Source organism: Octopus bimaculoides, chromosome 16 (genome assembly GCF_046866305.1).
Source record: "Octopus bimaculoides isolate indiv1 chromosome 16, ASM4686630v1, whole genome shotgun sequence".
Lineage (NCBI taxonomy): Eukaryota > Metazoa > Mollusca > Cephalopoda > Octopoda > Octopodidae > Octopus > Octopus bimaculoides.
Window position 1 is genome coordinate 20,320,848 of NC_142943.1, and position 24,554 is coordinate 20,345,401.

The following is a 24,554-nucleotide window of genomic DNA, read 5'->3' on the forward strand; positions in this document are numbered from 1 at the left end:
TTGCTGAGTGTTTGTCTCTATTACTTTGGTGACACGTGAAGTCAGAGTACATAGCCCTGTAATTTTTTTAAGTATCTGCTCTGCTTCCAGTATCTGCTCTGCTTCCATCTTTATGATTAGGGCATATTGTGCTTTCCTTCATCTTTTTTCAGAGATTTCTTAATTACAAAGAAGCTTTAGGAAAGTTTCTAGTGTGGTTTAGCTAAAATTTGTTTATATGCTACTTTTAGGAGGATTGCTGGGAATCCACCAGGGCCCAGTGCAGACAGAGTTTAAGCTCATTTCATCTATGGTTGATATTACATCTATCTCATTTATGTCATGTAACAATGGTTGGCACCTTCCAATGAAGAGCTGTTGTATCAAAGATCTCTTCTGGTTCATTTAATTGCACATATCCTGTGGGAGGGTGTAAACAACTTTTGAACTGCTCATTCAGTATTTCACTTATCTTTTTGGTGTCTGCTCTTAATAAGTTGTCTTTTTGGAATAATGGCCATATTTTGTGATGCACACTGGCTGTTTCTTTAACAAATATGTTGTTGTATATATTTTCTATAGTCCAAGTTTCTCTGTTTCTCTGATATCACCCTTTCGTGACAGTGCCTGAGTTTCTTCTTTATTCTTAGGACCGTCCTTATATTGTCAGATTGCTTGTTGTCTGTTTATTGGTCTGAATACTAAGCATTCAGATTTCCCTGTCACATGTAGAGCTTATTTATTTACATTGTTTTGAATTAATCATTCATTATCTCACAGTTTCAAGATTTCAATGATTGTGGTTGTTTATTTCTAGAATGACATTGTAGAATATGTGTGAGAGGCCAAATCTGGCAGGTTTGAACACAAAACAGGTGCAATACCTGGCTGGATATGGTCAGTTTAAATGCTAAAGAGTTAAGTGATATGTGAACTTTGTTCTGTCTCATAAGAACTTGTGATGTTGACATGAATAATTTAAGCATTATTTCATTGCATTGCATCAAGAAATGTCTTGCCAGTCTTTAAACAAGGACCGCTTCTGGACTGATTTCCAATCAGCTTTATGAATGTTTTGGCTGGATAACTGAGTGTATATTTGTGGTTTCCCTTGGACTATACATTGTAAGTTCTATAAGGTTGTGGTTCAAGAAGATTGTCGCATTATAGGTGAGTTCCATGTTCTTTATGAAGCAGAGACCATGGATGTATTTGCTCCTGGTGGGTTGAAACATAATTTGTTCCATGAACAACATGTTAGAGTGTTCAAGTAGATCTTCTGTTTGTTTTTGCTCATGCAATGACATTCCCAAGAGAATGTGACATTCAGATCATTCAATGTTAGTTAATTTGGTTGATAGAAACAGAAAACAGTCTCTTGTACATGCACACGTGTGTGTTTGTGTGCACACATACATACAATTTCTTTTCTGTTTGTGCTTCCTTTTCTTGATATTACATGTGTCATCATCATAAAAGTGGTTATTTGTTCCCAATCATCTTTGCAAACATGTCCAGTCATATGGAAATATTACTTTGCTCAGAAACAAGTGAGTGTTGTCGACAGGAAGGGCATTTAGCTGTAGAAAATGAATTCTACCTGACCTAAGCATATGCACTGAAAAGTGGATGTTAAATCAGTGACGATTTTATATATAGATACATAGTTATGTGGTAAGGCTTCAACAAATAGAATTTGCTTTTGTCATACCAGGAATTTTCCTTGTCCAGCTTTTCCCTTTTCTTTTTGAATCTGTTCCAGAATTTTCTCCAGTACATGGGACACACTCCATTAGAATGCTGATGATAGTTTCAAACATTTTTCTAGCAATTTATATACCCTGATCTGATCTAATTGGTTGTATCCAGGGAGACATATGCGATACATAGTTTATTCGTTCATATACACGAAATATGTTTCTCATAATCTTTCCTTGGTCCACTGTCAAAATGTTTATTTTTGCGTTTGTTGACAAAACACAGCTCTGGAGTGCCAGGTGTTTATTGGCCATAAGTTTCATATAATATGGGTGAACAATCTGTTTCTTACCACTATATAATTTCTACCTATAGATCCTTATCTAGAACTGGTAGCCTTTTGTTGGGGTGTTTGGGTAGGTAATTAATGGTAGCTTTAATGCATTCATCAGTGGACATTGCTATCTGCTGGGTCTTTTCTATATAAGTGTACATCTCTATAGGTATGGATTTCTCTCTGTTTGGTACTGTTTGAGTACTTTATTTCACCCTACCATGAAACTGTTGGCTACATCAACAGCAATGGCTGCACCTGTCTCTTGATTATATTCTGAAAGTAATGTGAATACAGGTATGAATTTTATATTAAGACCTAAATCAGTCGACTCAACACATGATGGTGAGGAATTCTCCATTTTGTATTACTATCAGGACAACCCTTATATTTTTTCATAGATTCTGTGACATGGATCACCACTGATGTTCCTGATGCCTTAAGGGATTCCAGGTCTTTCAATATCAGATCCCCTTGTCTAGCTAACATAGCCAAGGCTGATCAAGTACCGGCTTGGATCCCAGCAGCAACATACAAACCTGCTCTCTCTACCCAGTTCTAATAGTAGAAATACTTGCAGCTTCTGCAATGGAATGTATGGCCACTCCTCCTTGCTGCACTAGTAATTCCAATGCAGTCAGAGCTTTGCAGCCTACTTTAATTGGCTGCTGCAAGCCCACAAGCCTTAGCTTCTGCACTGATCAACTGGCTCCTGGTATTTGGCTGGCTTTCTCTCGTAAACCTGCTCCATAGTTTTTCTCAAGGCACAGTCAGCTCATTCATGTGTGTGTGTGTGTGTGTGTGAGAATATATTTATAGGTATGTGTGTGTGTATATATATATATATGTATATACAAATCAGATTGGAGCCTGGTGTAGCCATCTGGTTTCACCAGTCCTCAGTCAAATCGTCCAACCCATGCTAGCATGGAAAGCGGACGTTAAACGACGACGACGATATAAGTATGTATATAAATATTTGTGCATATATCTATAAATCATGGAGAGGAGTGGCTCTGTGGTAAGTTGCTTGCTTATGAACCACATGGTTCCGGGTTCAGTCCCACTGTGTAGCACCTTCGGCAAGTGTCTTCTACTATAGTCTCGGGCCGATCAAGGCCTTGTGAGTGGATTTGGTAGACGGAAACTGAAAGAAGCCCATCGTATATATGTATGTGTGTGTGTGTATATGTTTGTATGTCTGTGTTTGTCCCCCAACATCACTTGACAACTGATGCTGGTGTGTTTACGCCCCCATAAATTAGCAGTTCGGCAAAAGAGACTGATAGAATAAGTACTAGGCTTACAAAGAATAAGTCATGGGGTCGATTTGCTTGACTAAAGGTGGTGCTCCAGCATGTCCACAATCAAATGACAAACAATTAAAAGAATAGATGTGTCTGTGTGTATATATATATATATATATATATATATATATATATATATATATATATATATATACATATATATATATGACTTTTTATGTCAACTTATATATAACAATTTTTGTACAGTACATGTCCATGAAATGTCTACAAAGAAAGAGTTGACAGTACCTTTGAAGTTTTGGCTTGCTTACCTTTGTCAGACTGTGCAAAAGCAAAGTAAGTCCAAACTTCAATCTTTGTCATTCTTTCCCATGAAAAATTTTAACATGGTAAAAACACGACAGGAGATTTATTTTTAAAATTACTTATATAATTTCAGAAGTAACTCTCCTGTCTTGAGTTTTTATTTTTTTGATGTTTACTCTGTGGCTTTTATATCTATGGAAACCAGTAACAAGAAAGTTTGATGAAAGAAGATACGTTCTCTTCACAGATTTTTCTTTTGTAATGTAACCGCATACATGAAGTTCTACATACTCATTATATATTATATGCTTTTTTATTCACACTATATCAAAATATCTAAGATTTTACTAACACATATACATATATATAAAAACTATCAACTGTCTTTCTCTCTCTCCTACCATTCATCTATAGTATCCCTTCCAATGCTATTCTATATCTTCCAAACAGATACCAACACCACTTCTGACATCATCCCAAAGACATTTCTCTTCTCCTTTATATACATCTATAACTTATATGACCCCCCTCATCCCTAGCTCATTTTCTACCTCCCACACCCAACCAGGATCCCTATTTTGCCCTGCCCTCCCTATTGTAACACCTACCCTTCTTTTCTTACATCATGCTTCTCATTGGATCTAACCACCACTCTGTATAACGAACTCATTCATCCTTATTCTTAGTACAAGTTTTGAAGAGTGCAGTTCGATTTCAACAGTTATTTTTTCAAATCTGTAATGGAAGTGGCAAAGGAGCATATTCAGCATATTTTGCTTTCATGAGTTCAATAAAGGCAACAACACACCGGAAAGTGTGAGGAATATTAATGCAGTATATGGGGATCAGACAATTAGCTTAAGCCAATGTCACTGGGGGTTCTAGAAATTCCGAGTGGGAAACTACTGCCTGGAAGACTTGTAGAGTTTGATGAGGATGTCCTGGTGGAACAAAATTCCATCGTAACTGTTGAGGAACTAGCAGAGAAACTCGAATTTGGTCGTTCAGCCATTTATCGACACCTGTGCCAGGAGAAAAACAACCACCTTTGGTTTCAAGACAAAAGGTGTTTTTCTATCAGGATAATGCTCGGCCACAAACAGCAAGGATGACATTCCAAAGGCTGAAGCAGTTTGAATGGGAAACAATGCCCCACCCATCATATTTGCTGGACATTACCCCTTCTGATTATCATTTATTCCGTAGTCTTCAAAATCATTTGGGTGGAAAAAATATGAATTCTGTAGATGAAATCAGAACAGTGCTGGAGGAGTATTTTTCATCACAGACAAGTGAATTTTGGAAGAGGGGCCTTGCAGATAGATGGAAGAGCATTGTAGAAAATGAAGGAAACTATATTTTAGATAAAAAAAAAAAAAAAGAACTTTGTTTATCTTAATTTTGTAAAATAAAAGAAGTATTAAAAAAACCTCATTATTTATATAGGATGACCCAATATATACATGTACATTCAAACATGCATAATTTCTGCAGTTACCTCCTCTGTTGTCCATATATAAAGGAACCTCTTTCCTTCTGTGTCACTTCTGGTTCTTAAAACTCTGAAATTTTAAATATAACAATGTAGAACAATACTTATCTCTCTTTCCATTCACATTTTCTTTTCTTTCTCCCACTCTTTTCCTTCTAACTAAATTTAAGAAGCTTCAGCTTGAAATTTCAGAGACTTATCTGTATTCCTGATCTCTCATTGAATGCTAAACTCATCTCTCCTTGTTTTCAATTTGTCTTCTTTGTTGTTCTCAGCATTAATTTGAACACACACACACACACACATGTTTTGCAAACATATCTATTTATACTGGAAGGTGAATAAATGAATCCAACACATGTAGTTGTCTAGCTTCATTTAACTTAAAATTTTGTAGAGGGAGATAAATTTGGATGGCAGATGGGCCTATAAATATACATATCAACAGTGTCAGGGGCCTCCAATGGTCTGTTGTTATCATGTGAACAGTTTGTTAAAATAGCAACCAGATAATTCTATGTATGTTTCCGTGTGTTAGCAGAGACAGTTTGGTGGTTGTTGACCTGTAAAGTTTGAAATTTTAGAGACATCAGGTACTGAAGGCGAAAGGGAAAAGGCTGTTCCACATGCTGCAGTAATTGGTCTGGTGGTATCAGGTTACATATCAGTTTCTGTTGTGTGCATAGTTTTCTAGTGAGAATTGTTTACTCTGAAATTGTGCTTGGGGCAGTTACGGCTAAGGTAATCTTTCCAAGGTATAAACAACCAGTGAAAAAAATGCATGTAAAGTATGCGTGTGTGTGCATGAAGGTACATGGCTCAGTAGTTAGAGCGTTGGGCTCACAATCAAGAGGTCGTGAGTTCAATTATCAGACTGAGTTGTGTGTTGTGTTCTTGAGCAAGACACTTTATTTCACGTGGCTCCAGTTCACTCAGCTGTGGAAATGAGTTGCAATGTCACTGGTGCCAAGCTGTATCGGCCCCTTTGCTTTTTCTTTGGATAAAATCGGTGGCATGGAAAAGGGCTGCTGTTGTGTATGGGTGACTGCTGGTCTTCCATAAACAACCTTACCCGGACTTGTGCCTCAGGGAGAACTTTCTAGGTGCAATCCTGTGGTCATTTGTGATCAAAGGGGGAGGGGTCTTTATCCTTTACCTTATGTATATATAAAATTTCATTTTATATTATGTTTGTTGCATTCTTTTACTGTCTTTTTGGTGAAGTTTAAACATCATGAAATCAGCTTTTATCACTTCTGTCCATGTCTTCCTTGGTCTTTCTCTTCCTCTGTCATATTTTCTTTCCACCTAGTTATTCTGGTACTTCAATCATCCTCCATATGCATCACATATCCACACCAACTCATCCTTTGTTGTTGCACATTATAACTCTTCCAATATTTAGTAGTTTTCTCTCTCAGCTCATCAGTCCCGTATCCTTAACACTTGCTAACTTTACACACACGCAGCCTAGCAAGCTTGCTTCATTTCTTCGCAACCTTCACACATGCTGTGCATTATGTGTCCCTATCCTACAGCCATACAATAGTGCACTTCATACTTAGGCAATACACACTCACTCTTCCATTCACTCAAAGAGAGTATCCTCTTGTTGCTAGCTTTTCCCGCCTGCCCTTATTCTGGCTACTGTGCATTTTCTCTCACTGCTGATTAAGTCCACCAAAGCACACACAAATATCATACATTCTTTAATGAATATCATGCTAAGTTGTGTTCAGGGCTGTGGAGTCGAAACAAAAATCTTTGACTCCGACTCCTCTACTATTGGCACCTCTGACTCTGACTCTTCTTTATGTAATTAAGTGATTGTGGTCTACATATCTCATACAGCATATGGATACACCTGTACTTTGAGTAAGCCTGTATGTTATAACTGGCTTATATTAAAGAATAAAGACATTGAGTTGGAGTCAGTATAGTTTTACCGACTCTGATTCCAGCTACCCTTTAATTGTTTTCGACTCCAACTCCACAGCCCTAGTTGTGTTGCTCGCTCTTTCCTTGACAATATTGCATCAAGTATAATACATTACAGCAGATGAAACACACACACATGACTTTGACCCAAGGTACCTGCATACAGTGGCTGAAATGAAGCCACTTACTTTTGAGGAAATACTGCTTATCCAATGCAGTGTTGCCCACAACGAAACTCATCCCACATGATAGTATTCTAAAGCAGTAGTTCCCAAAGTGGGCAGAACTGCCCCCTTGGTTGGGGGGGGGGGGCGTTGAAGAAAAGTGGGATGACAATGGGGTGATGTAAAAAGAAACATTAGTAGGTTAATTAGGTTTATGTTTTATTTGTGAAATACAGTTGTTTTGAATTTGCTGCAGAAAGTGGCCTGGGTGCCAAGTGGGTGGCAGCCTGAAAATGTTTGAAACTACTGTTACAAGGAACTTAATGATAAAGATTGGAAGAGAGAAAGCTTACCCAACACATGTACTTGTTTATGGCCAGTGACAATCAGTGCTCTGTCACTTTTTGTTGACTCAAAGACCAAGGAATTGCTTTACCAAATATAACATTCTCAACAGCCTGAGGCTCTGCCTATGTTGCAGCATACAGAGAGTACCAATCTGAATAAATGTATTAATGCACAGAAATATGCATGTTTATACTCACCATTTGTATTTCAGTTTTGGGATGGGTATACCACATTCCTGTGTGGTGTTATCATCATCATCATCGTTTAACGTCTGCTTTCCATGCTGGCATGGGTTGGATGGTTTGACTGAGGGCTGGCGAGCCAGGAGGCTGCATCGGGCTCCAATTTCATCTGGCAAAGTTTCTACAGCTGGATGCCCTTCCTATATATATATATATTGTTATTTTATTTGTTTCAGTCATTTGACTGTGGTCATGCTGGAGCACCACCTTTAGTCGAACAAATCAATCTCAGGACTTATTCTTTGTAAGCCTAGTACTTATTTTTATCAGTGTCTTTTGCTGAACTGCTAAGGTATGGGGACATAAACACACCAACATTGGTTATTAAGTGATGGTGGTGGGGGGACAAACACGGACACAAATACATACATACATACATACATACATACATATATATATATATATATGTAACTGTGTGACAGCATATCCTTCTGATCAGAGGAATGTTGGTGACCTGCTCACCTAGCCAACGTGATAGCATCATTCAAAAGTTAAAACACTGCAAAGCACATTGTGACTAGCAATGTATAACAACATCCAATTGTCTGGTAGATCACGTGATACCAATATCATGATATATATATATATATATATATATATATATATATGGCTGGGTGGGTGTATATATGTTTTTATTAGCATAATGATCCTCTTAAGATACACACATATTACATATATTCATGTGTGTTTTTTATGTGTGCTTTTGCCAAACCTACTCAGTTTCAAGCTGTGGTATTGCAGTCATTTGCCTTGTTAACAGACCATCAGACTGTTTTGTACTGTCTAGAGACTTGCAGAATAAAATATACTCTCTTTTGACAAACATGTAAGGATTAGCAACGGGGAGGATATGTCTCAATAATATATTTATCTAACCCGTCCTTGCTTGGGAAAATGGATGTAAAGGTAAAAGTGATGAAGACATATGGTCATTTATATATATATGTGTGGACATATATATAATTATATATATATATATACATTTCTACACTCTCGGAGTGGTTGGCGTTAGGAAGGGCATCCAGCTGTAGAAACTCTGCCAAATCAGATTGGAGCCTGGTGTAGCCATCTGGTTCACCAGTCCTCAGTCAAATCGTCCAACCCATGCTAGCATGGAAAGCGGATGTTAAACGATGATGATGATGATTATAAAGACATTCCATAATTTTTAATTTCCATATATATAAGTATGTTAGCATATGTCTCTGATCACTATATAAGGTATGTAAAAATGTATATTGTTCCTCAGAATATAATTACCATCATCATCACCTCTTGAGTAATTCTGACTACTTTTCATTCTGCATAGAACTAAGTTATATTTGGGTCAAATTTCACTGTAGCACTTCATTACTAGTCACTCCTTACTCTTAGCTTTACTTATCACAGGTGCCCATGATTATATCAAAATGTTGACCTTTGTATTCCATCCAGACTTCGCCTCCATAGCCACCCCACTTTTCCTGCCCTTCTCCACCCTTTCGCTTCTTTGCTCTCCACCCAACTGCTCCAGCTACCTTGTCTCTAGCTCCTTCCTATTCATTCTTACCCCCCCCCCCCTTCACTCCTCAACTTCCCCTCTCTCTCCCCTATTACCACTCACTTTCTTCTTTGCCTGTTTCATTCCATCAACACACTTTGTATCATTCCCCCCCCCCTCCCTCCTTCTTCTATAACAAAACCAATATGAATTGATGCAGTTTCACAGCTACTGAAATACAACTTCTCTGATGGAGCTTAATAAACAGTTTACTTTACTGAAACAACAGAGACCATCCTACAAGAACACAAATAGACCCATTTATGAAATATTCTGTATTAAGCATCAAGTTCTCTGATAATTGTGGCCTAACAACAACCAAACCAGAATTTTCATCATATCAACACATATATGTGAGTGTATGCATATGTATATGCACACCTCTACTTGTATGTGTGTCTGTATGTTTCTATGTATGTATTTTATATATTGAAGGATATTAAAACACTCCCTCAACTCAAAGAACATCCTTAACCCCAGGACAGAGGTCTTTGGACCTAGTTTGTACTTCAGGAAATTCCTGTTGGTGTCCTGGGATCCACACAATAACAGGTTCAATTACAAGTAGCGGCCAAAAGGAGACAATGCTCTATTGTTGACATAGAGTCACAAAGCCTTTTCCTCCTTCATTTCCTAGAGAGGTCATAGATTAGAGTCTGAAGAAATGCTGTAAAGCTGTGCTTTAGGGATGTGAAACCCAGGGTAACCCCATAGACCCACCCTATTTATCTTTACCTATCTATATATGCTCCTCAACTAGGGATCAATACTAGATGTGTCAAAACAATTGTCGTGATTAATAAATTCTCATATACTCCATCTTCCATCTTTCATTTACCATATATATATATAAGCAACTCTGTTATTTATCAAGGGGGCCAATATATGTCTGATGAGTGGTCAACAGACCATAAAACTGTCTGTCAGGGGACTCCTCTCTTCTACACAACAGGTGTATAAAATGAATGTTTAATGTCTTATATAAGCCACAGTGAGGTTTTACAAAATTTTATTTTTATTCACTTCACCTAATTTATACTGTATTGTGCATAAATAGATATTGTTTAATTAATGACAAGCCTTCAAAAGTGCAACTATGCAAATTAGGTTATCCACTACAGTGATAGCCTAAGTCATGACTGCTTTGTATGCAGCTGATCTATATTAGGCATGTGTTCTCTAGGGAGCCTACAAATTGTTAAATATGATTACTTTCAGGCTTTATAACATTAAAATTATGTGTGTGTGTGTAGCTATGTATGTATGTATATGAAGCTATGTGTGTGTGTGTACATATCTAAATGCATGTATATTTGTATGATTTTGGATATATGATATACATACACATATATGCATCATTTGACTTTTAGGGTAGTAAGGTGGCAGAATAGTTATGACTTCAGAAAATTGCTTTGCATCTATTTTTGTGACACTGCTCCAGCAAGGCCACAAACTCTAGTGGAAACCAGTAATAGAATTAATAAAATACATATATGTATATATAAGATGTATGTATGTATGTACAGAAGGTAAGGTGGTTGGTGTCAATAAAGGAATAAGAACAGGAGGAAAGGGGAGTGTTGACTTGCAGTGCTTAGGAGTAAGAGGGGAAGGTCTGATGCAATTATTTGCTTTCTAAAGCATCGTCATAGGAGGGAGGGGGGAAGGAGGGAGAAGCAGTTAAATACAGTTAATGGTAAAGAAGAGAGTGAGTATGAACTTATCTAACGATTTTTCTCATTTCACAGGTGGCATGGCACAGTGAAGAGAAGGGTTGACAGAGAGATAGGAGGGTTTCAGATAGACAAGACAGGCAGCAAATGTTGACTTAGCCGATACAAATGGGAGAAAGCCCAGCTGTAAATATATATATATATATATATATATATATATATATATATATATATATATATATATATATACAAACCCATATTGGTGTATGCTCCGACATCTCCAGGTGTTCAAAGAATCTCCTGATCTGCATATTGCCAACCAGCATAAACGTGTGTGTGTCCATACATACAAACATTTGTGTGTGCACGTGTGTGTGTGAATAAATAAATATATATATATATATTATTTGCAAACAACTTGAAGATACAAGAGCTACCAGCTGAATGCACCACATACTAGACACAAGCAGCTTATGGGATCAACAACATTAATGTACAGTGAAACCTTCATTGAAAAGAGGCCCCACTTGCTAGATCAACTGGTTACTAGGTTTCACTCAGTATTCTTCTAGCCATTAACCATCATCCCTTTTTAACCAATTCCAGTGTATATATATATGTGTATGTATTTGTGTGTGTGTGTATGTATATATATATATATATATATATATATATATATATATATATATATATATACATATATTCAAATATGAATTTGATGCAGCGCTGATGTTGTAAACATTATCAACCATATATGCACAATGTCTGTGCTTTGCTCATTCATTGGTTGGCTGCAATTTAGCATGGTAGGAATGACTCCCTCAAAGTGCCGGGTGTTAAAACACCCAAAAGTCACAAACAGGTGAGACAACTCACCCCAAATGCCATCACCTGTCTATGACTTTCGGGTGTTCTAACATCCAACATTTTTAGAGAGTTGTCCTCACCACACTAAATCTGAGCCTGCTGGCAAACAAGCCAATCAAATACATTGAGTATGTGTGGTTGATGATGTTTGTGTGTGTGTGTGTGTCTACATATGCATCTGGTTTGTCTCAACACTTCACAAGTTTAGGATTTTTCATGATATCTGAGGCTTTAAGCAATAATGAATAAGTCATTACCCCTGGTTGGGATGCTAGTCTCTTGTCAATTTAACTCTGTTGCTGCTAGTTCACATTTTCTTATGAATGGACTGGTGAACATGAAATGAAGTTCGTTACTCTATGATACAATGGGCTGCCTGGTCTGTGAATGACACTGAAGAAATTATGGTCACGATATCAACACTCATGCTTTCAAGATAAATACACACATAGAGCTGGCTGCACTCTTTACACTCTGAGTTAAAATTTCATTGGGGCTGACTTGGTTTTTCATCCTTTTGGGGTAAAAAAAAATAAGTACCAGCTTAGTATTTGAGTTGATGTAATTGGCCTACCCCTCCCCCGAAATAGCTGGTTTTGTACCAAAATTTGAAACCAATACACACATATACATGTGTATTCTTCAACTCCCTTTAAAATAAAATCTTAAAATAAACATATAATTACATATGTATACACGTCTTCATACACACTTATGTGCACAAATGTGTGTGTGTGTGTGTGTGTACATACGAAAGTGAGGTGACTAAGGAATAAACAATTATCATAGGAACTTCATTAGCTTACAGCTGTTTCTGCTATAAGATGCTGTGGGCTCACAGCTGAGGGCCTGAGCATATATACATATCTCTCTCTCTCTATATATATATATATGCTCATGTATGCAAGTCAGGTGTGTATATATAGTATAACTATGTAAATATATATATATATGTGAATGTGTACATGTGTGTGTATATATATATATATATATATATAGATAGATAGATAGATAGATAGATACAGAAGCACAGATATTCACGTACTCACATTTATTGTATGTTAATGTTATTAGCTAAATCATGTGACAGGCTGACCAGTTACTATATATGTTGTATAAGATTAAATATTTTGCATCATTCCAATGACATTGTTGAAAGACCATTTATAAGAATGCTGCTTTCTTGGCAATCACATATCCATATCTTGATGAAACCCCTACAGTAAAAAAGAAAAGAAAAATTGTATTCTTGTTACAAGATGATGGGTAAATGCACACACATATATGTTTATAGTAATAATAATAATAATAATAATGATGATGATGATGATAACGATAATAATGATGATGATGATAAACATGTTTTATGTAATAACATTTGCACATGCAAACACACACAAACATATACATGTCATATATATAAGTACTTATACATATATGCTCATTATATACATATAAATACACATGGTCATATGAATATATATGGACATATACATGTACAAATATATATATATATATATATATGTGTAATTTATATAAGTATAATATACAGATATATATATATATATATATATATGAATATTATATTTATATGTATGTATGTGTGTGTATAATATGTGAACGTATAATTTACAGATATATATAATAAATATATAATATATACATATATATATATATACATAATATATATATATACATAATATATATATATATACATAATATATATATATATATATATATATATATATATATATATATATATATATATATATATATATATATATATATATATATATATACTTTAATATATAACCATATACGAAAAGAAAACAATAATCTTGCTGCTGCCAATGGTTTTCTTTTTGTTTCATTTTGTTTTTTTCCATTAGAAATCATCGAAACAAGGCCATGAAGGCCACCGATCAGAAAGGGGTTAAAAAAAGAGAAAGGATTTTTGCCAGAAGAGACTCTAAAGACACAGACTCAAGTTATGCTGAAAAGATGTATGGGCGACATAGGTGCGTGCACCTGTCTACATATGTTTCTATGTGTCTGTGCGTGTGTGTGTGTGTATATATATATATATATCTGTATATAGTATTGCATCCAGTGATGTCTTTGTTTTCATATTCATGTATGTATGTGTGGTGTGCTGTGTGTGTATGTCTTAATTTTAAAAAAGGCTGTAAACACTAGATGTAAATATGAGAATCGTTGTAAAATGTGGAGTAAAATATTCATTTCGAAACAAATTTACTTCCAGTTTTCGCAAAGAAGGCTAGATTTTTCAACTTTGAGAGGGCTCGGAAAGCCAGCCTTTGGCAGAACATTCAAGTCACTTTCAATAATAATAATAACAATAACAATAATAATAATAATAATAATAATAATAATAATAATAATTTTGGCACAAGGCCAGCCATATCAGGTGGTAAGGGTAATGATTTTCAACCAGCAAAAACACTTCACATAACCTTCAATTTTTATTGCGTGTTTATGTGTGTGTTTTTATGTACGTGTGTGTGTAAGTTTATGTGTTGAAATATCTACTCTTTATGTAAATTCACATATAACTATGTATTGTGTGCATGTATACATAGAAATACACGCGCGCGCGCTCATACACACACACACATATATATATACATATATATATATATGTATATATATGTGTGTGTGTGTATGTATATATATATATATATATATATATATATACACGCACACGTATATGTATTGAAATGTGTGTGTGTGTGTCAAACATATAAATGTACATGAGTAATATATATTAAAAAAAAAAGAACAAAAGACAGTATTCAATATTAAAATAGAGTGTAATACAGTGTATCAGATTTTATTGCGAAAGCTGAAAACTTCTCAAATTGTTTCACATCCCGATTTTCGTCGGATCGGATATGTGAAGCTCAGAGTAACATTTTCGCTTGCAATAAATGACCCACCACCGCCACCGCATACACACAACGAAACACGCAAAGACACACATACACACTGTCTCCCCCCTCCCCTCACTTACTCTCTCTCTCATATATGTTTTTTTTTAGTGCATGTGGAAGGGATATATAGTTAGTTGGCCGATATTCTCAATCTTACTAACTCGTGTTTGTTGCTGTAGAGAAGTTGTTGGTACATTGAAGGTACCTTCTTCATCTAACTATAATATCGTCAGAGTATATACTTAATTTTTGCGTCTGATCCAGGACGGAGATTTATCCACTTGGCACCAGGTGTATATGTCTAGTATGTGTGTTTGCGTATATATGTTGCTGTATGTATGCTTATATATATGTGTTTTTGTGCGTATGTGTCTTTGATTATATGAATGTGCATATTTGTGTCTGTATAAAATAGTTGGTAATGATACGTGCACGCATTTATGTATATGTAATATCAATCTGCATGTGTGTCCATGTGTCGATTATATGCAACCATACCTATATATATATATATATATATATATATATATATATATATATATATATATTTATGTGTGAGATATTTGTTGTGTATCATGTTTATATGTGTATATTTATGAATATGTATGAAAATATGCTTGTGTTTATATCTACGTGTATGTGTGTTTGTTTGTATGTATGTATATCATTGTGGATGCTTATATTTAGCTAGTGTCTGCTGTCTTGGTGTAACCGTATTTGCCCAGGTTCATTGCCAGTTGCACAGATTAAAATACAAACATTTATAACAACACATAAACATAAAAACAATGTTGTAATACCTGTCGTATAACCTGTCTCATTTATTTCTTATGATCGTATTTTTTTTTCTCCCTTGTGTCTGTCATGCATGTCTAAACAACACTGTTCGTTAAGTCTTGTATCTACATGGATAATTTCCCCCCAATTCTTCACTAGAAATACTGCTACATACACACATATCATACGATTACGAACTAACTGCAGGAACATGCTCTGTGAGAAAAAAAAAAAATTAAAAAAAGAAAGGAAGACAGAAAAAAGCAAAAAAGCCGGGTGCGGTTGGATACGTACACTTCCAGTCTCTCTCCTTCTCCCCCTCTCTCTCTTTCCCTCTCACTCACATCTTCATTCCTTTCTCTTGTGCTTACAACATCTACACTTTCACTTTCATAACGTATTTGGCTCCTTCCAAGCATTTACACACACGCACGTACACACACATCCTCTCTGTCTCTCATATACACAGACTTCTCAGCCGCATGTTCATTCATGCACACTAGCGACTCTCCCCCCCCCACTCCCCGTACACATTCACGAAGTATATCCACTTTTTATGTTCAACACGCATACATACACACACCTCCCTACTTCACTCACAAACCTTTTAATAATAAACACGCACACACACATACAACCTCTCTTCAAATAAACACACACTTCCGTCTATTTCTACATACACTTCTCCCTTTACAGCAATGCATGTCCACACGTACACAGTTTTCCACAGCAGAGAAACCCTCTCTATAAAAACAATATACGTACTTTTCTGCATTTAAGTATATACACACACATACACACACACGCGCGCGCCGCGCATTATAAATGTGTATAAACTGTGTTTGCACACACAGATGAGTGCAGTCCCTCATCTCTCTCCACCCTATACACACATATATATATATACAAGCCCCCCCACCCAATTTTGTTTTTCATACCTTGTCCCCCTCCCTTCTAAATATTATATTATCACACATTCACACCCATACGTATTTATTCTCCCCTTTTTCTCTACCACTTTGCTGACGCACCCTCTCCCCTATTTCAACATGATCATGCACTCCACTTCTATTTCTTCTACCCCCCCCCCCTCTTTCACGCACTTCCTTCATTAACTTTGCCTCTGTACACTTCCTTCCACCGGCTACTTCCTCACTAAACAGCCCTCTTTCTTAACCTTCGAGTCTGCAGTCACTCCCCACACAGGTCTTTTTCCTTACTACAAGGCAATCCCCATCTACACAGTTCTCTTTCTTACCTTCTACACTGCAGACCACACCCCAACCCTATACCGCTTTTTTTTTCTTTACCCCATACATTGCAGCCCCTATTTACATAGCTCTCTTCCTGACCCAATCCCTGCATGGCTACCTCTCCTGCACTGCCCTCTTCCTGACTTCTTGACTATAAAATACCCCTCTACACAGTTATCTTTGCCACCACAACACCCTGTTTCTTACCTATACATGCACCTACACCACCATTTTTTCAATTAACCCTTTTTTAAATCTGTCAGGAGGGACAAGCTGATGCCCTTGGACCTTCTTAGGGCCTCTGAGACTGATGGGAAGAGGGGAGAAAGATACCCTCAAACTGAAGACCTAACCCTTCTATACAAAGTAGACTCTCTACAAATGTATGACATCTACACATTGTAACCCCTACAACCATCTTGTCTGTGCACCTCACTGTCTCTCTTTCCCTTGGCACACCTTGTTTCTTCTCATCCTCTTTATCTCTCCCTTTCCATAGCCACAACTCATCTCTTATTATTTAGTCAAGGCTGAGGTTGACTTTGCCTTTCATTCTTTCGGAGTTGATGAAATAAGTACCAGTGGAGCACTGGGGGAGGGAGGGTCGATCTACTCGACTAAACCCCCCTCCCTCCTCCAAACTTCAGGCCCTTCTGCCTATAGAAGAAAGGATTATTTAGTCAAGGCAGTGAGCTGGCAGAACTATTAGCAGCATTTCAAACTGTCCCTACGTTCTGAGTTCAAATTCCGCTACAGTCAGCTTTTGCCATTTGTCCTTTCGGGGGTCAATGAATTAAGTACTAGTCAATCACTGGGGTCAATTTAATTGACTTACCCTCCTCCCCACAAATTTCAGGCCTTGTACCTATAATAGAAAGGATTGTTAGTTTTCCTCTCTGCATGTTTACGCACACCTTATGTCAATATATCTCAGTGTCTTTCAGCTCATCTTATCTCTACATATTTTGGTCTTCCTCAAGAATTTTTACCTCCACACATATATTACCTCTACATATTGTAGTCTTTCTCTACACACCAGTTTCTTCTTCACTCTTGCTCTTCTAAGCATTCTCTTCCCTACCTCTTTACGTAAGAGATGATTCCATACTACATCCTGCCTCTGTGAGCTTGTGAAGGGTATTGGTACTGCCCCTGTTCTTTCCTCTCAACACAGCAATTAAAAAACACAAAGTAAGAAAAATATCTCCCTTTTCTAGATGCAGGTGTGGCTGTGCGGTAAGAAGCTTGCTTCCAAACCACATGGTTCTTGGTCCAGTCCCACTGCGTGGAACCTTGGGCAAGTGTCTTCTGCAATAGCCTTGAGCCAATGCATATCTTGTGAGTGGATTTGGAAGACAGAAACTGAAAAAAGCCCATCATAAATATATATATATATATATATATATATACACACACAACTGTGTTTGTGTGTGTATGTTTGTCCTTCACTAATACTTCACAATTAGTGTTGGTGTGTTAACATCTTCATAGTTTAGCAGTTCAGCAAAGGAGTTCGACAGAATAAGTACCAGACTTCAAAAAAATATATATATATATGCTAGGGTTGATACATTTGACTATAAATCCCTTCTTGGTGGTGCTCCAGCATGGCCGCAGTCTAGTGACTGAAACAAGTAGCAGTAGATAAAAGATTCTACAACACACTAGTTCCCCCTCCCCCACCGCTGCCACCCACCACCACCACCACCACCAGCATGTACCTCTTACTTTCCTCTATAACTCTCTTCCTTACTTATTTTCCCCACCTTTTCAACACATTTTAACACTTAAACAAATTCATTCTCATTGCCACAAATACATTTCCCTCGCCTCTATACTTGTTCCTTAACATCATTTCTCTTACACACTACACATATATTCTTCCTCGACTCTAATTTCACACTCACTTTCTGTGCTTCTACACAATATTTTTGCAGTTGTATATTTACTCATATATACAAATATATATATTTATATGTTTATTCACTTGTCTACCTTTTTTTCTTTTTTTTCACTTTCAAATGCTCTTTCTGACTTCAGCAATCACGTTTTTTCCCTTCTTTCTTTCTGTCTTCATTTTTTTTCTTACCTCCATCTTTTTTTTTTCCAATTTCTTCTTTTTCAACTTATTTACCTTTATTCTAAGATTCCATGGCTTTTCTCATTTTTTTTTAACCTCCCGTTAGTATTATATATCTGCCAGTTGTTTTTTCGCTGTATTCTTCTTTTACATGCGCATACTTATAACAACTGAGATTTAAGTAATGTATATATATATATATATACACACACACACACACACATATACACATATATTTATATCTATTTATAGATGTTTGCGTGTGTGTGTGTATATATGTATATATATATATGTGTTTTTATATATATACACACACAGACACATATACATGTATATTTATATCTATTTATAGATGTTTGTGTGTGTGTGTATATATATATATATATATATATATAAAATATGTACATATATATATATATTTATATATGTATATTTATGTCTGCATATATTTAAATGCATTTGTAGATGAATGTATATATATTTATACATATAAGCAATATATGCATGTGTATGTATGTATGTATGTATACATATACACACACAAATATAAATATAAAACAAAAATATGAGTGTATATACATATATATATATGCACGCACAAACAAAATAAATATATATATATGCATACCTATATATAAATATAAACAAATACAGAGTATATGTGCATGTGTGTGTGTGTGTATACATGCATACATATACACATACACTTCTATTTTTTATATTAATTGTTAGCTATTGTGATATTTATTTATTTATCTATTCTTCAACTCATCATTGTATTTTTACATTCTAGCTCTGTTCATAGCTATGTTCATTGTTATTTACAAAAGCTTTTTTTCTTTTCTTTTCATTTCACTTCTTTTCTTTGTGTGTGTGTGTGTGTGTGTGTGTGCATATTTACGTGTATATGCATATTTGTATTTACATATGTGGATTTATGTATAGATATGTCTATATTATATGTCTACATAAATATATGTATATATTCCTTAAATACAATTTTTATTGCTCATTTCTCAGTGTGTGTGTGTGAATGTATATGTGTATTTAGATGTGTACATTCATGTCATGTATGTGTATGCCTTTTGGTAAAATATTTTGAACATTATTCTTCAAGAGACAATATTGTCAGTCAATATTGTATCTACTTTTGAAAGTGAAGCCACATCATACTGCTGATGATTTCTTCAAAATCTTCCAGTTCTTTATTTTAACTTCATGAAAAAACCACCTATTTGTTGCTGTTAACCAAAACACAACTACTACCCCCCACCAGTTCTTTTAACTCTTTTGTTACCATATTTCTGTTGAAATACATAACCTTGGTTTCAATTAATTTTGGAATAAGAAAGAATTTAGTTAAATAACTTTGTCATTATTAAGCTGGTGTTTGGAACATGAAATTTTAAATGGAAGGTTTTTAATTTACATCACTTTAAGAATGAGAAATTTGTGTCATAGAGCTAAGGGGGTTGCCCCAGGCTTGTTGGTATCAAAAGGGTTTTTTAAAAAGGGTACATGTGTCTACTGCATAGCTGATTGTTGTTGGTACTAGTGTTGTTTAGACCCATGTCAGTTCAATGACATTTCCTCTCATGATACTTTCATGTTATTGTTCAGACTACTCATAAATATTTTGGACTACATTATCCAATATGCCCTTCCTGTTTTAGAAGGTAGCATATGATTTCAATGAGATTTGGTTGCTATTTGTGATGTGGACACTAAGATTGACTCTTGTTTATATCTGGAATGGTTCCATATACTGGCTCAGAGCCATGCAAAATGGTCCCTTCCTTCCTTAGGCCTCCCATCTATTTATATACATGTGGCATATGTTGGACACTTTGAATTGCCGAAGTCCATTCCTTTTCAGGTTTGGTCACAACTGATTTGTTCCAGAGAGGGAAAAAATCAATGCCACTGCTGGTTTATGAACCCTAAAAGACCAAAAGATGAATTTAATATCAGCAACATTGAGTTCAGAGAGAAAGAATAACCATAGGTAACCATTTTTTACCTATGGTCCCCTTTGATTACTAGTTTATTTTGCTGCCCTCCACCCCACCCGTAGCCATTCAATGTTTTAAAACTAGTTTTAAAAGACTTCTTTCAAAATCCCTATTTTGTTTTGCTGCATTCACTTGTGTAGACTCCCTGAGGGAACGTTTCAGTTACAGAAAGAAACCTAGCTGTTTTTTGCAAAATTTTTCCATAGACCCTTGGCATACTACTGTAGATCCCCAGACCTCTCCCCTCCGATATGGACCCTAGTTGAGAACCACTGACATCAAGCACTCTGTCCAGTTCTCTGCCTGTTCGCTACCCACAGTGATGATAGCATATTGAATTGATACTTTTTTTTTAATGACCCCCATCATAGCTGATTAGCAAAATCAACACCCGTGAAACTTGAACTCCGAGGGTTGATGTTAGACTGTGTGAATTTCAACTGAAATACTCTGCTGTTATTTCTGCCATGTCTTGTTTTGGCCTGTTTTTAAACGACTTTGGTTAGTTGTCTTAAGGAAATAAATCAAAGAAGTCCTACCTTAACTGTGAGAAGTTGTCACTGGTGCACGCGCACACACACATGCACACACACACCTTGGTGTGGAGGAGTTCACTGATGCTGGCTGTTATAGTGATAATAGCATACAGAACCAGCTGTTGTAGTTGCTACTGAGCTGAATTAACAAACACACAAACACAAATACTCTCTCTCTCTCTCTCTTATACATTGACCACCTACTGGTAGTAGTATTAGCAGTAGTGGTTGTAATGGTGGTTGCGATGACGGTTGTTGTGATGGCAACGATGAAGGTGGTGATATGGGTGATGAAGGCGGAAGTGATGTTACCGATAGATGCTGAGGTGGGTGTTTGTGGTGGTGGGGGAGCGTTTGCTGATGATCACGGATTTTTGTTGTTGTTTAACCCCAGATCAGCCCCAATCGGTTACATTTTCGATCTAAGGCATTCCGACCATGACCATCCTGTTTTTTTCTTTCTAACCTTATCGCACACCTGACAACGTTATCCAATATCCGTTTATATTTTTTAAGCGGATAGAATGTTTGGGAGAACTTTGAGTGCTATTTCTAGCAGATCAAATTACCACGTAGAGGCTCCTTTCGACTCATGGCTGTTATGATGGTAGTGTTAACCATTACCACCATTTTCAACCTGACATATGGTCAAGAACCATTCCAGTCGTGATTATCACATTTTATTTTCCTTATCCTGTGCATCTTTTGCTGTGGTGTGATTTCAGGAATATTTGGCTGCTATTCCTAGCACTTCGAGTGGCCCCATAAAGATTTGATTGTAATGGTTGTTGACGATGATGATGATGATGACAGGAAGGATACTATAGTAATGTTTGTGGTCGTTACTGAGTGAGCTTGTTGTGTTGGGATGCGATGTTGTGGCGGTGATCATGATGTTGATGATGATAGTTGTGGTTGTGGTAGTGATATAGAAGTTATAGAGCTGTTGTTGATGATGATGATGATGAAGATGATGATACGTGTGGTGATGGTGGTCATGTTATTCTTGGTGACAGTTATGCTGGTAGTGGTGGTGGTGATGATGATGATGATGATGATGGTAGTCATGTTACATTCTGACCGTAGTAACGCTGGTGATGGTAGTTACTAATGGTAACGGTACGGACAGTCACAGATGCAGTGGTGATGGCGGTGGGCGCGTGGTAGTGCAAGGTGACGCGGGATGGTGGTGAGGAGAAGAAAAAAAACACACTGAGAAAGGGGGGGAGGGGAGAGAAAGATGGGAGAGACAGAAAGAAAGAGGGAGGACGGGACAGAGAGAGAGAGAACGTGGGGAGTCGGAGATGGGAGTGCTGTGCAAAGCAGCCTCGATCTGGCGTGGCAGGAGGGAAAGAAAGAGAGAGTGAGAGAGTAGTGTGTTGGAGGAAGAGAGAAAAAGAGAGGGAGGGGAGTATAGAGTGAATGAGCGAGCAAGAGAGAGTGAGGGAGACGCTGGTGTCTCAAGTGGAGTACGAGAGAGAAAACGACGCTTCATCCAGCTCCTTCTCATGGCAGAAAACTATCGTAAACTTACTTCAACTGGCTTGTGATGCAATCGTCACCAGATCGCCACACGTCATTTGCAGCGAGGAAACTTTTCACTCAATATTCCAATCACTTTGAGAATTGGAATTTTAATTCCTGGTACGTGTGTGTGTAGTGTGTTGTCGATGGTGTTGCGGCACCCTCTCTCTTTCTCCCTCTCTCTCTCTCCCTCCTTCACTCTTACATCAATCTATCACTCTGTCCTTAACTCCCTCCCTCTCTTTCTCCACACGTTCTTGCATCTATCGCTCTCACTCTCATATATGTATATATATGCATGTATATATATATACATATGTATATTAATCTCAAGTGTTTCACGTATATATCGATTTCTTTTATCTCTCTTGTATCTACCTGTATATTTATCCTTCACATACATCAGTCCCTCTCTCTCTCTCTCTCACACACACCTATATCTTCATCTCTTTCCTATACACACGTCTTTTTCTCTTTCTCTCTCTCTCTCATATCTATCTCTATATCTCTCTCTTTCTCTCACACATACATCTACATACACATATCCCTCTCTTTCTTTCCTACACACACACGTGTGTCTTTCTCTTTCTCTCTCGTTTATGGTTTATCTTTGATCGTCTCCACTTTTCTCATTTGTCGTTTGTTCCTCTCCATGAACTTGCTTCTTTAATAATAATAATAATAATGATAATACTAACCACTAACAATGACAACTACATAATGATGATTTTCTTGTAACACATACGTAACAGAACTAAAAAGAAATACATACATAACAATAATAACAAATGAATGTGTCCAAAATCCTAAACCCCAAATTTCCAAGTTTAACATGTTTTTGTTTTCAGTTCACGGCTAACAGATTACACAGGCAATAAACATCCGCCCCATCACACACCAAATTCTTTCTTGGCAGCAAGACAAACACACATACACAGCACATATGCTGCCTCTTGTATCTATATAATAGCTCATCATCTAATGCAGTATATACAGGCGTGTATGTATGTTAGTGTGTACGTATGAAGATGTTGAATAAATATGCGTGTGTGCGTTATATATATCATGCGCTCCTCTACACTATGTGTATGTATGTAATTATATATATATGTGTGTGTGTATGTATGTATATATGGTCTTGTGTGTGTGTGTGTGTGCGTAACAGTGCCATTGGATTCGAATGTCCTTTCCAGTAAGCTGCGTTACTTTGTTAAATAAAACCCCCGATGCATCTCGTGTTGTTCGTATGAAAGTTATGGTAAAGTCGTCCGTTATATACGCATATACCTACCTACCTGTCCATAGATCTCCATATACTCACCAACATGCATTGTTGCATACACACACACACACACACATATATATATATGATATATATAATATAAAGATGTGCGCGCGCGTGTATATTTATATGTATATAGATATAGGTGTGTGTATGCGTGTGTGCATAGACAGTCAAACGTTTTTCTCTATAGTAGTCTGTCATACGACATAGTTCACACATTTTCTGTCTACATATGTATTCATACATGTAGTTATTTAACCCTAGGCCACAACCACACCACATAACCC

At 36.6% G+C, this 24,554-nt stretch overlaps 1 protein-coding gene across 20 annotated transcripts in view; it reads left to right on the forward strand.

Annotated features, from left to right (window-relative positions):
* Window positions 1-24,554, forward strand: part of LOC106867422 (uncharacterized) — a 224,507-nt gene that overhangs the window by 16,550 nt on the left and 183,403 nt on the right. For 6 of the 20 annotated variants that reach the window (XM_014912293.3, XM_014912297.3, XM_014912296.3 and 3 more), the window contains exon 2: window positions 13,739-13,867. The exons of 8 other annotated variants lie outside the window; for them this stretch is intronic. In XM_014912293.3, the coding sequence (XP_014767779.1) occupies window positions 13,758-13,867 (110 nt within the window). In that variant the 5' untranslated portion in view covers window positions 13,739-13,757. Of the gene's footprint in view, window positions 1-13,738; window positions 13,868-22,797; window positions 23,103-24,554 lie in introns of those variants that run through there. 6 more of the 20 variants (XM_089364218.1, XM_014912295.3, XM_089364216.1 and 3 more) reach the window with 4 other exon arrangements.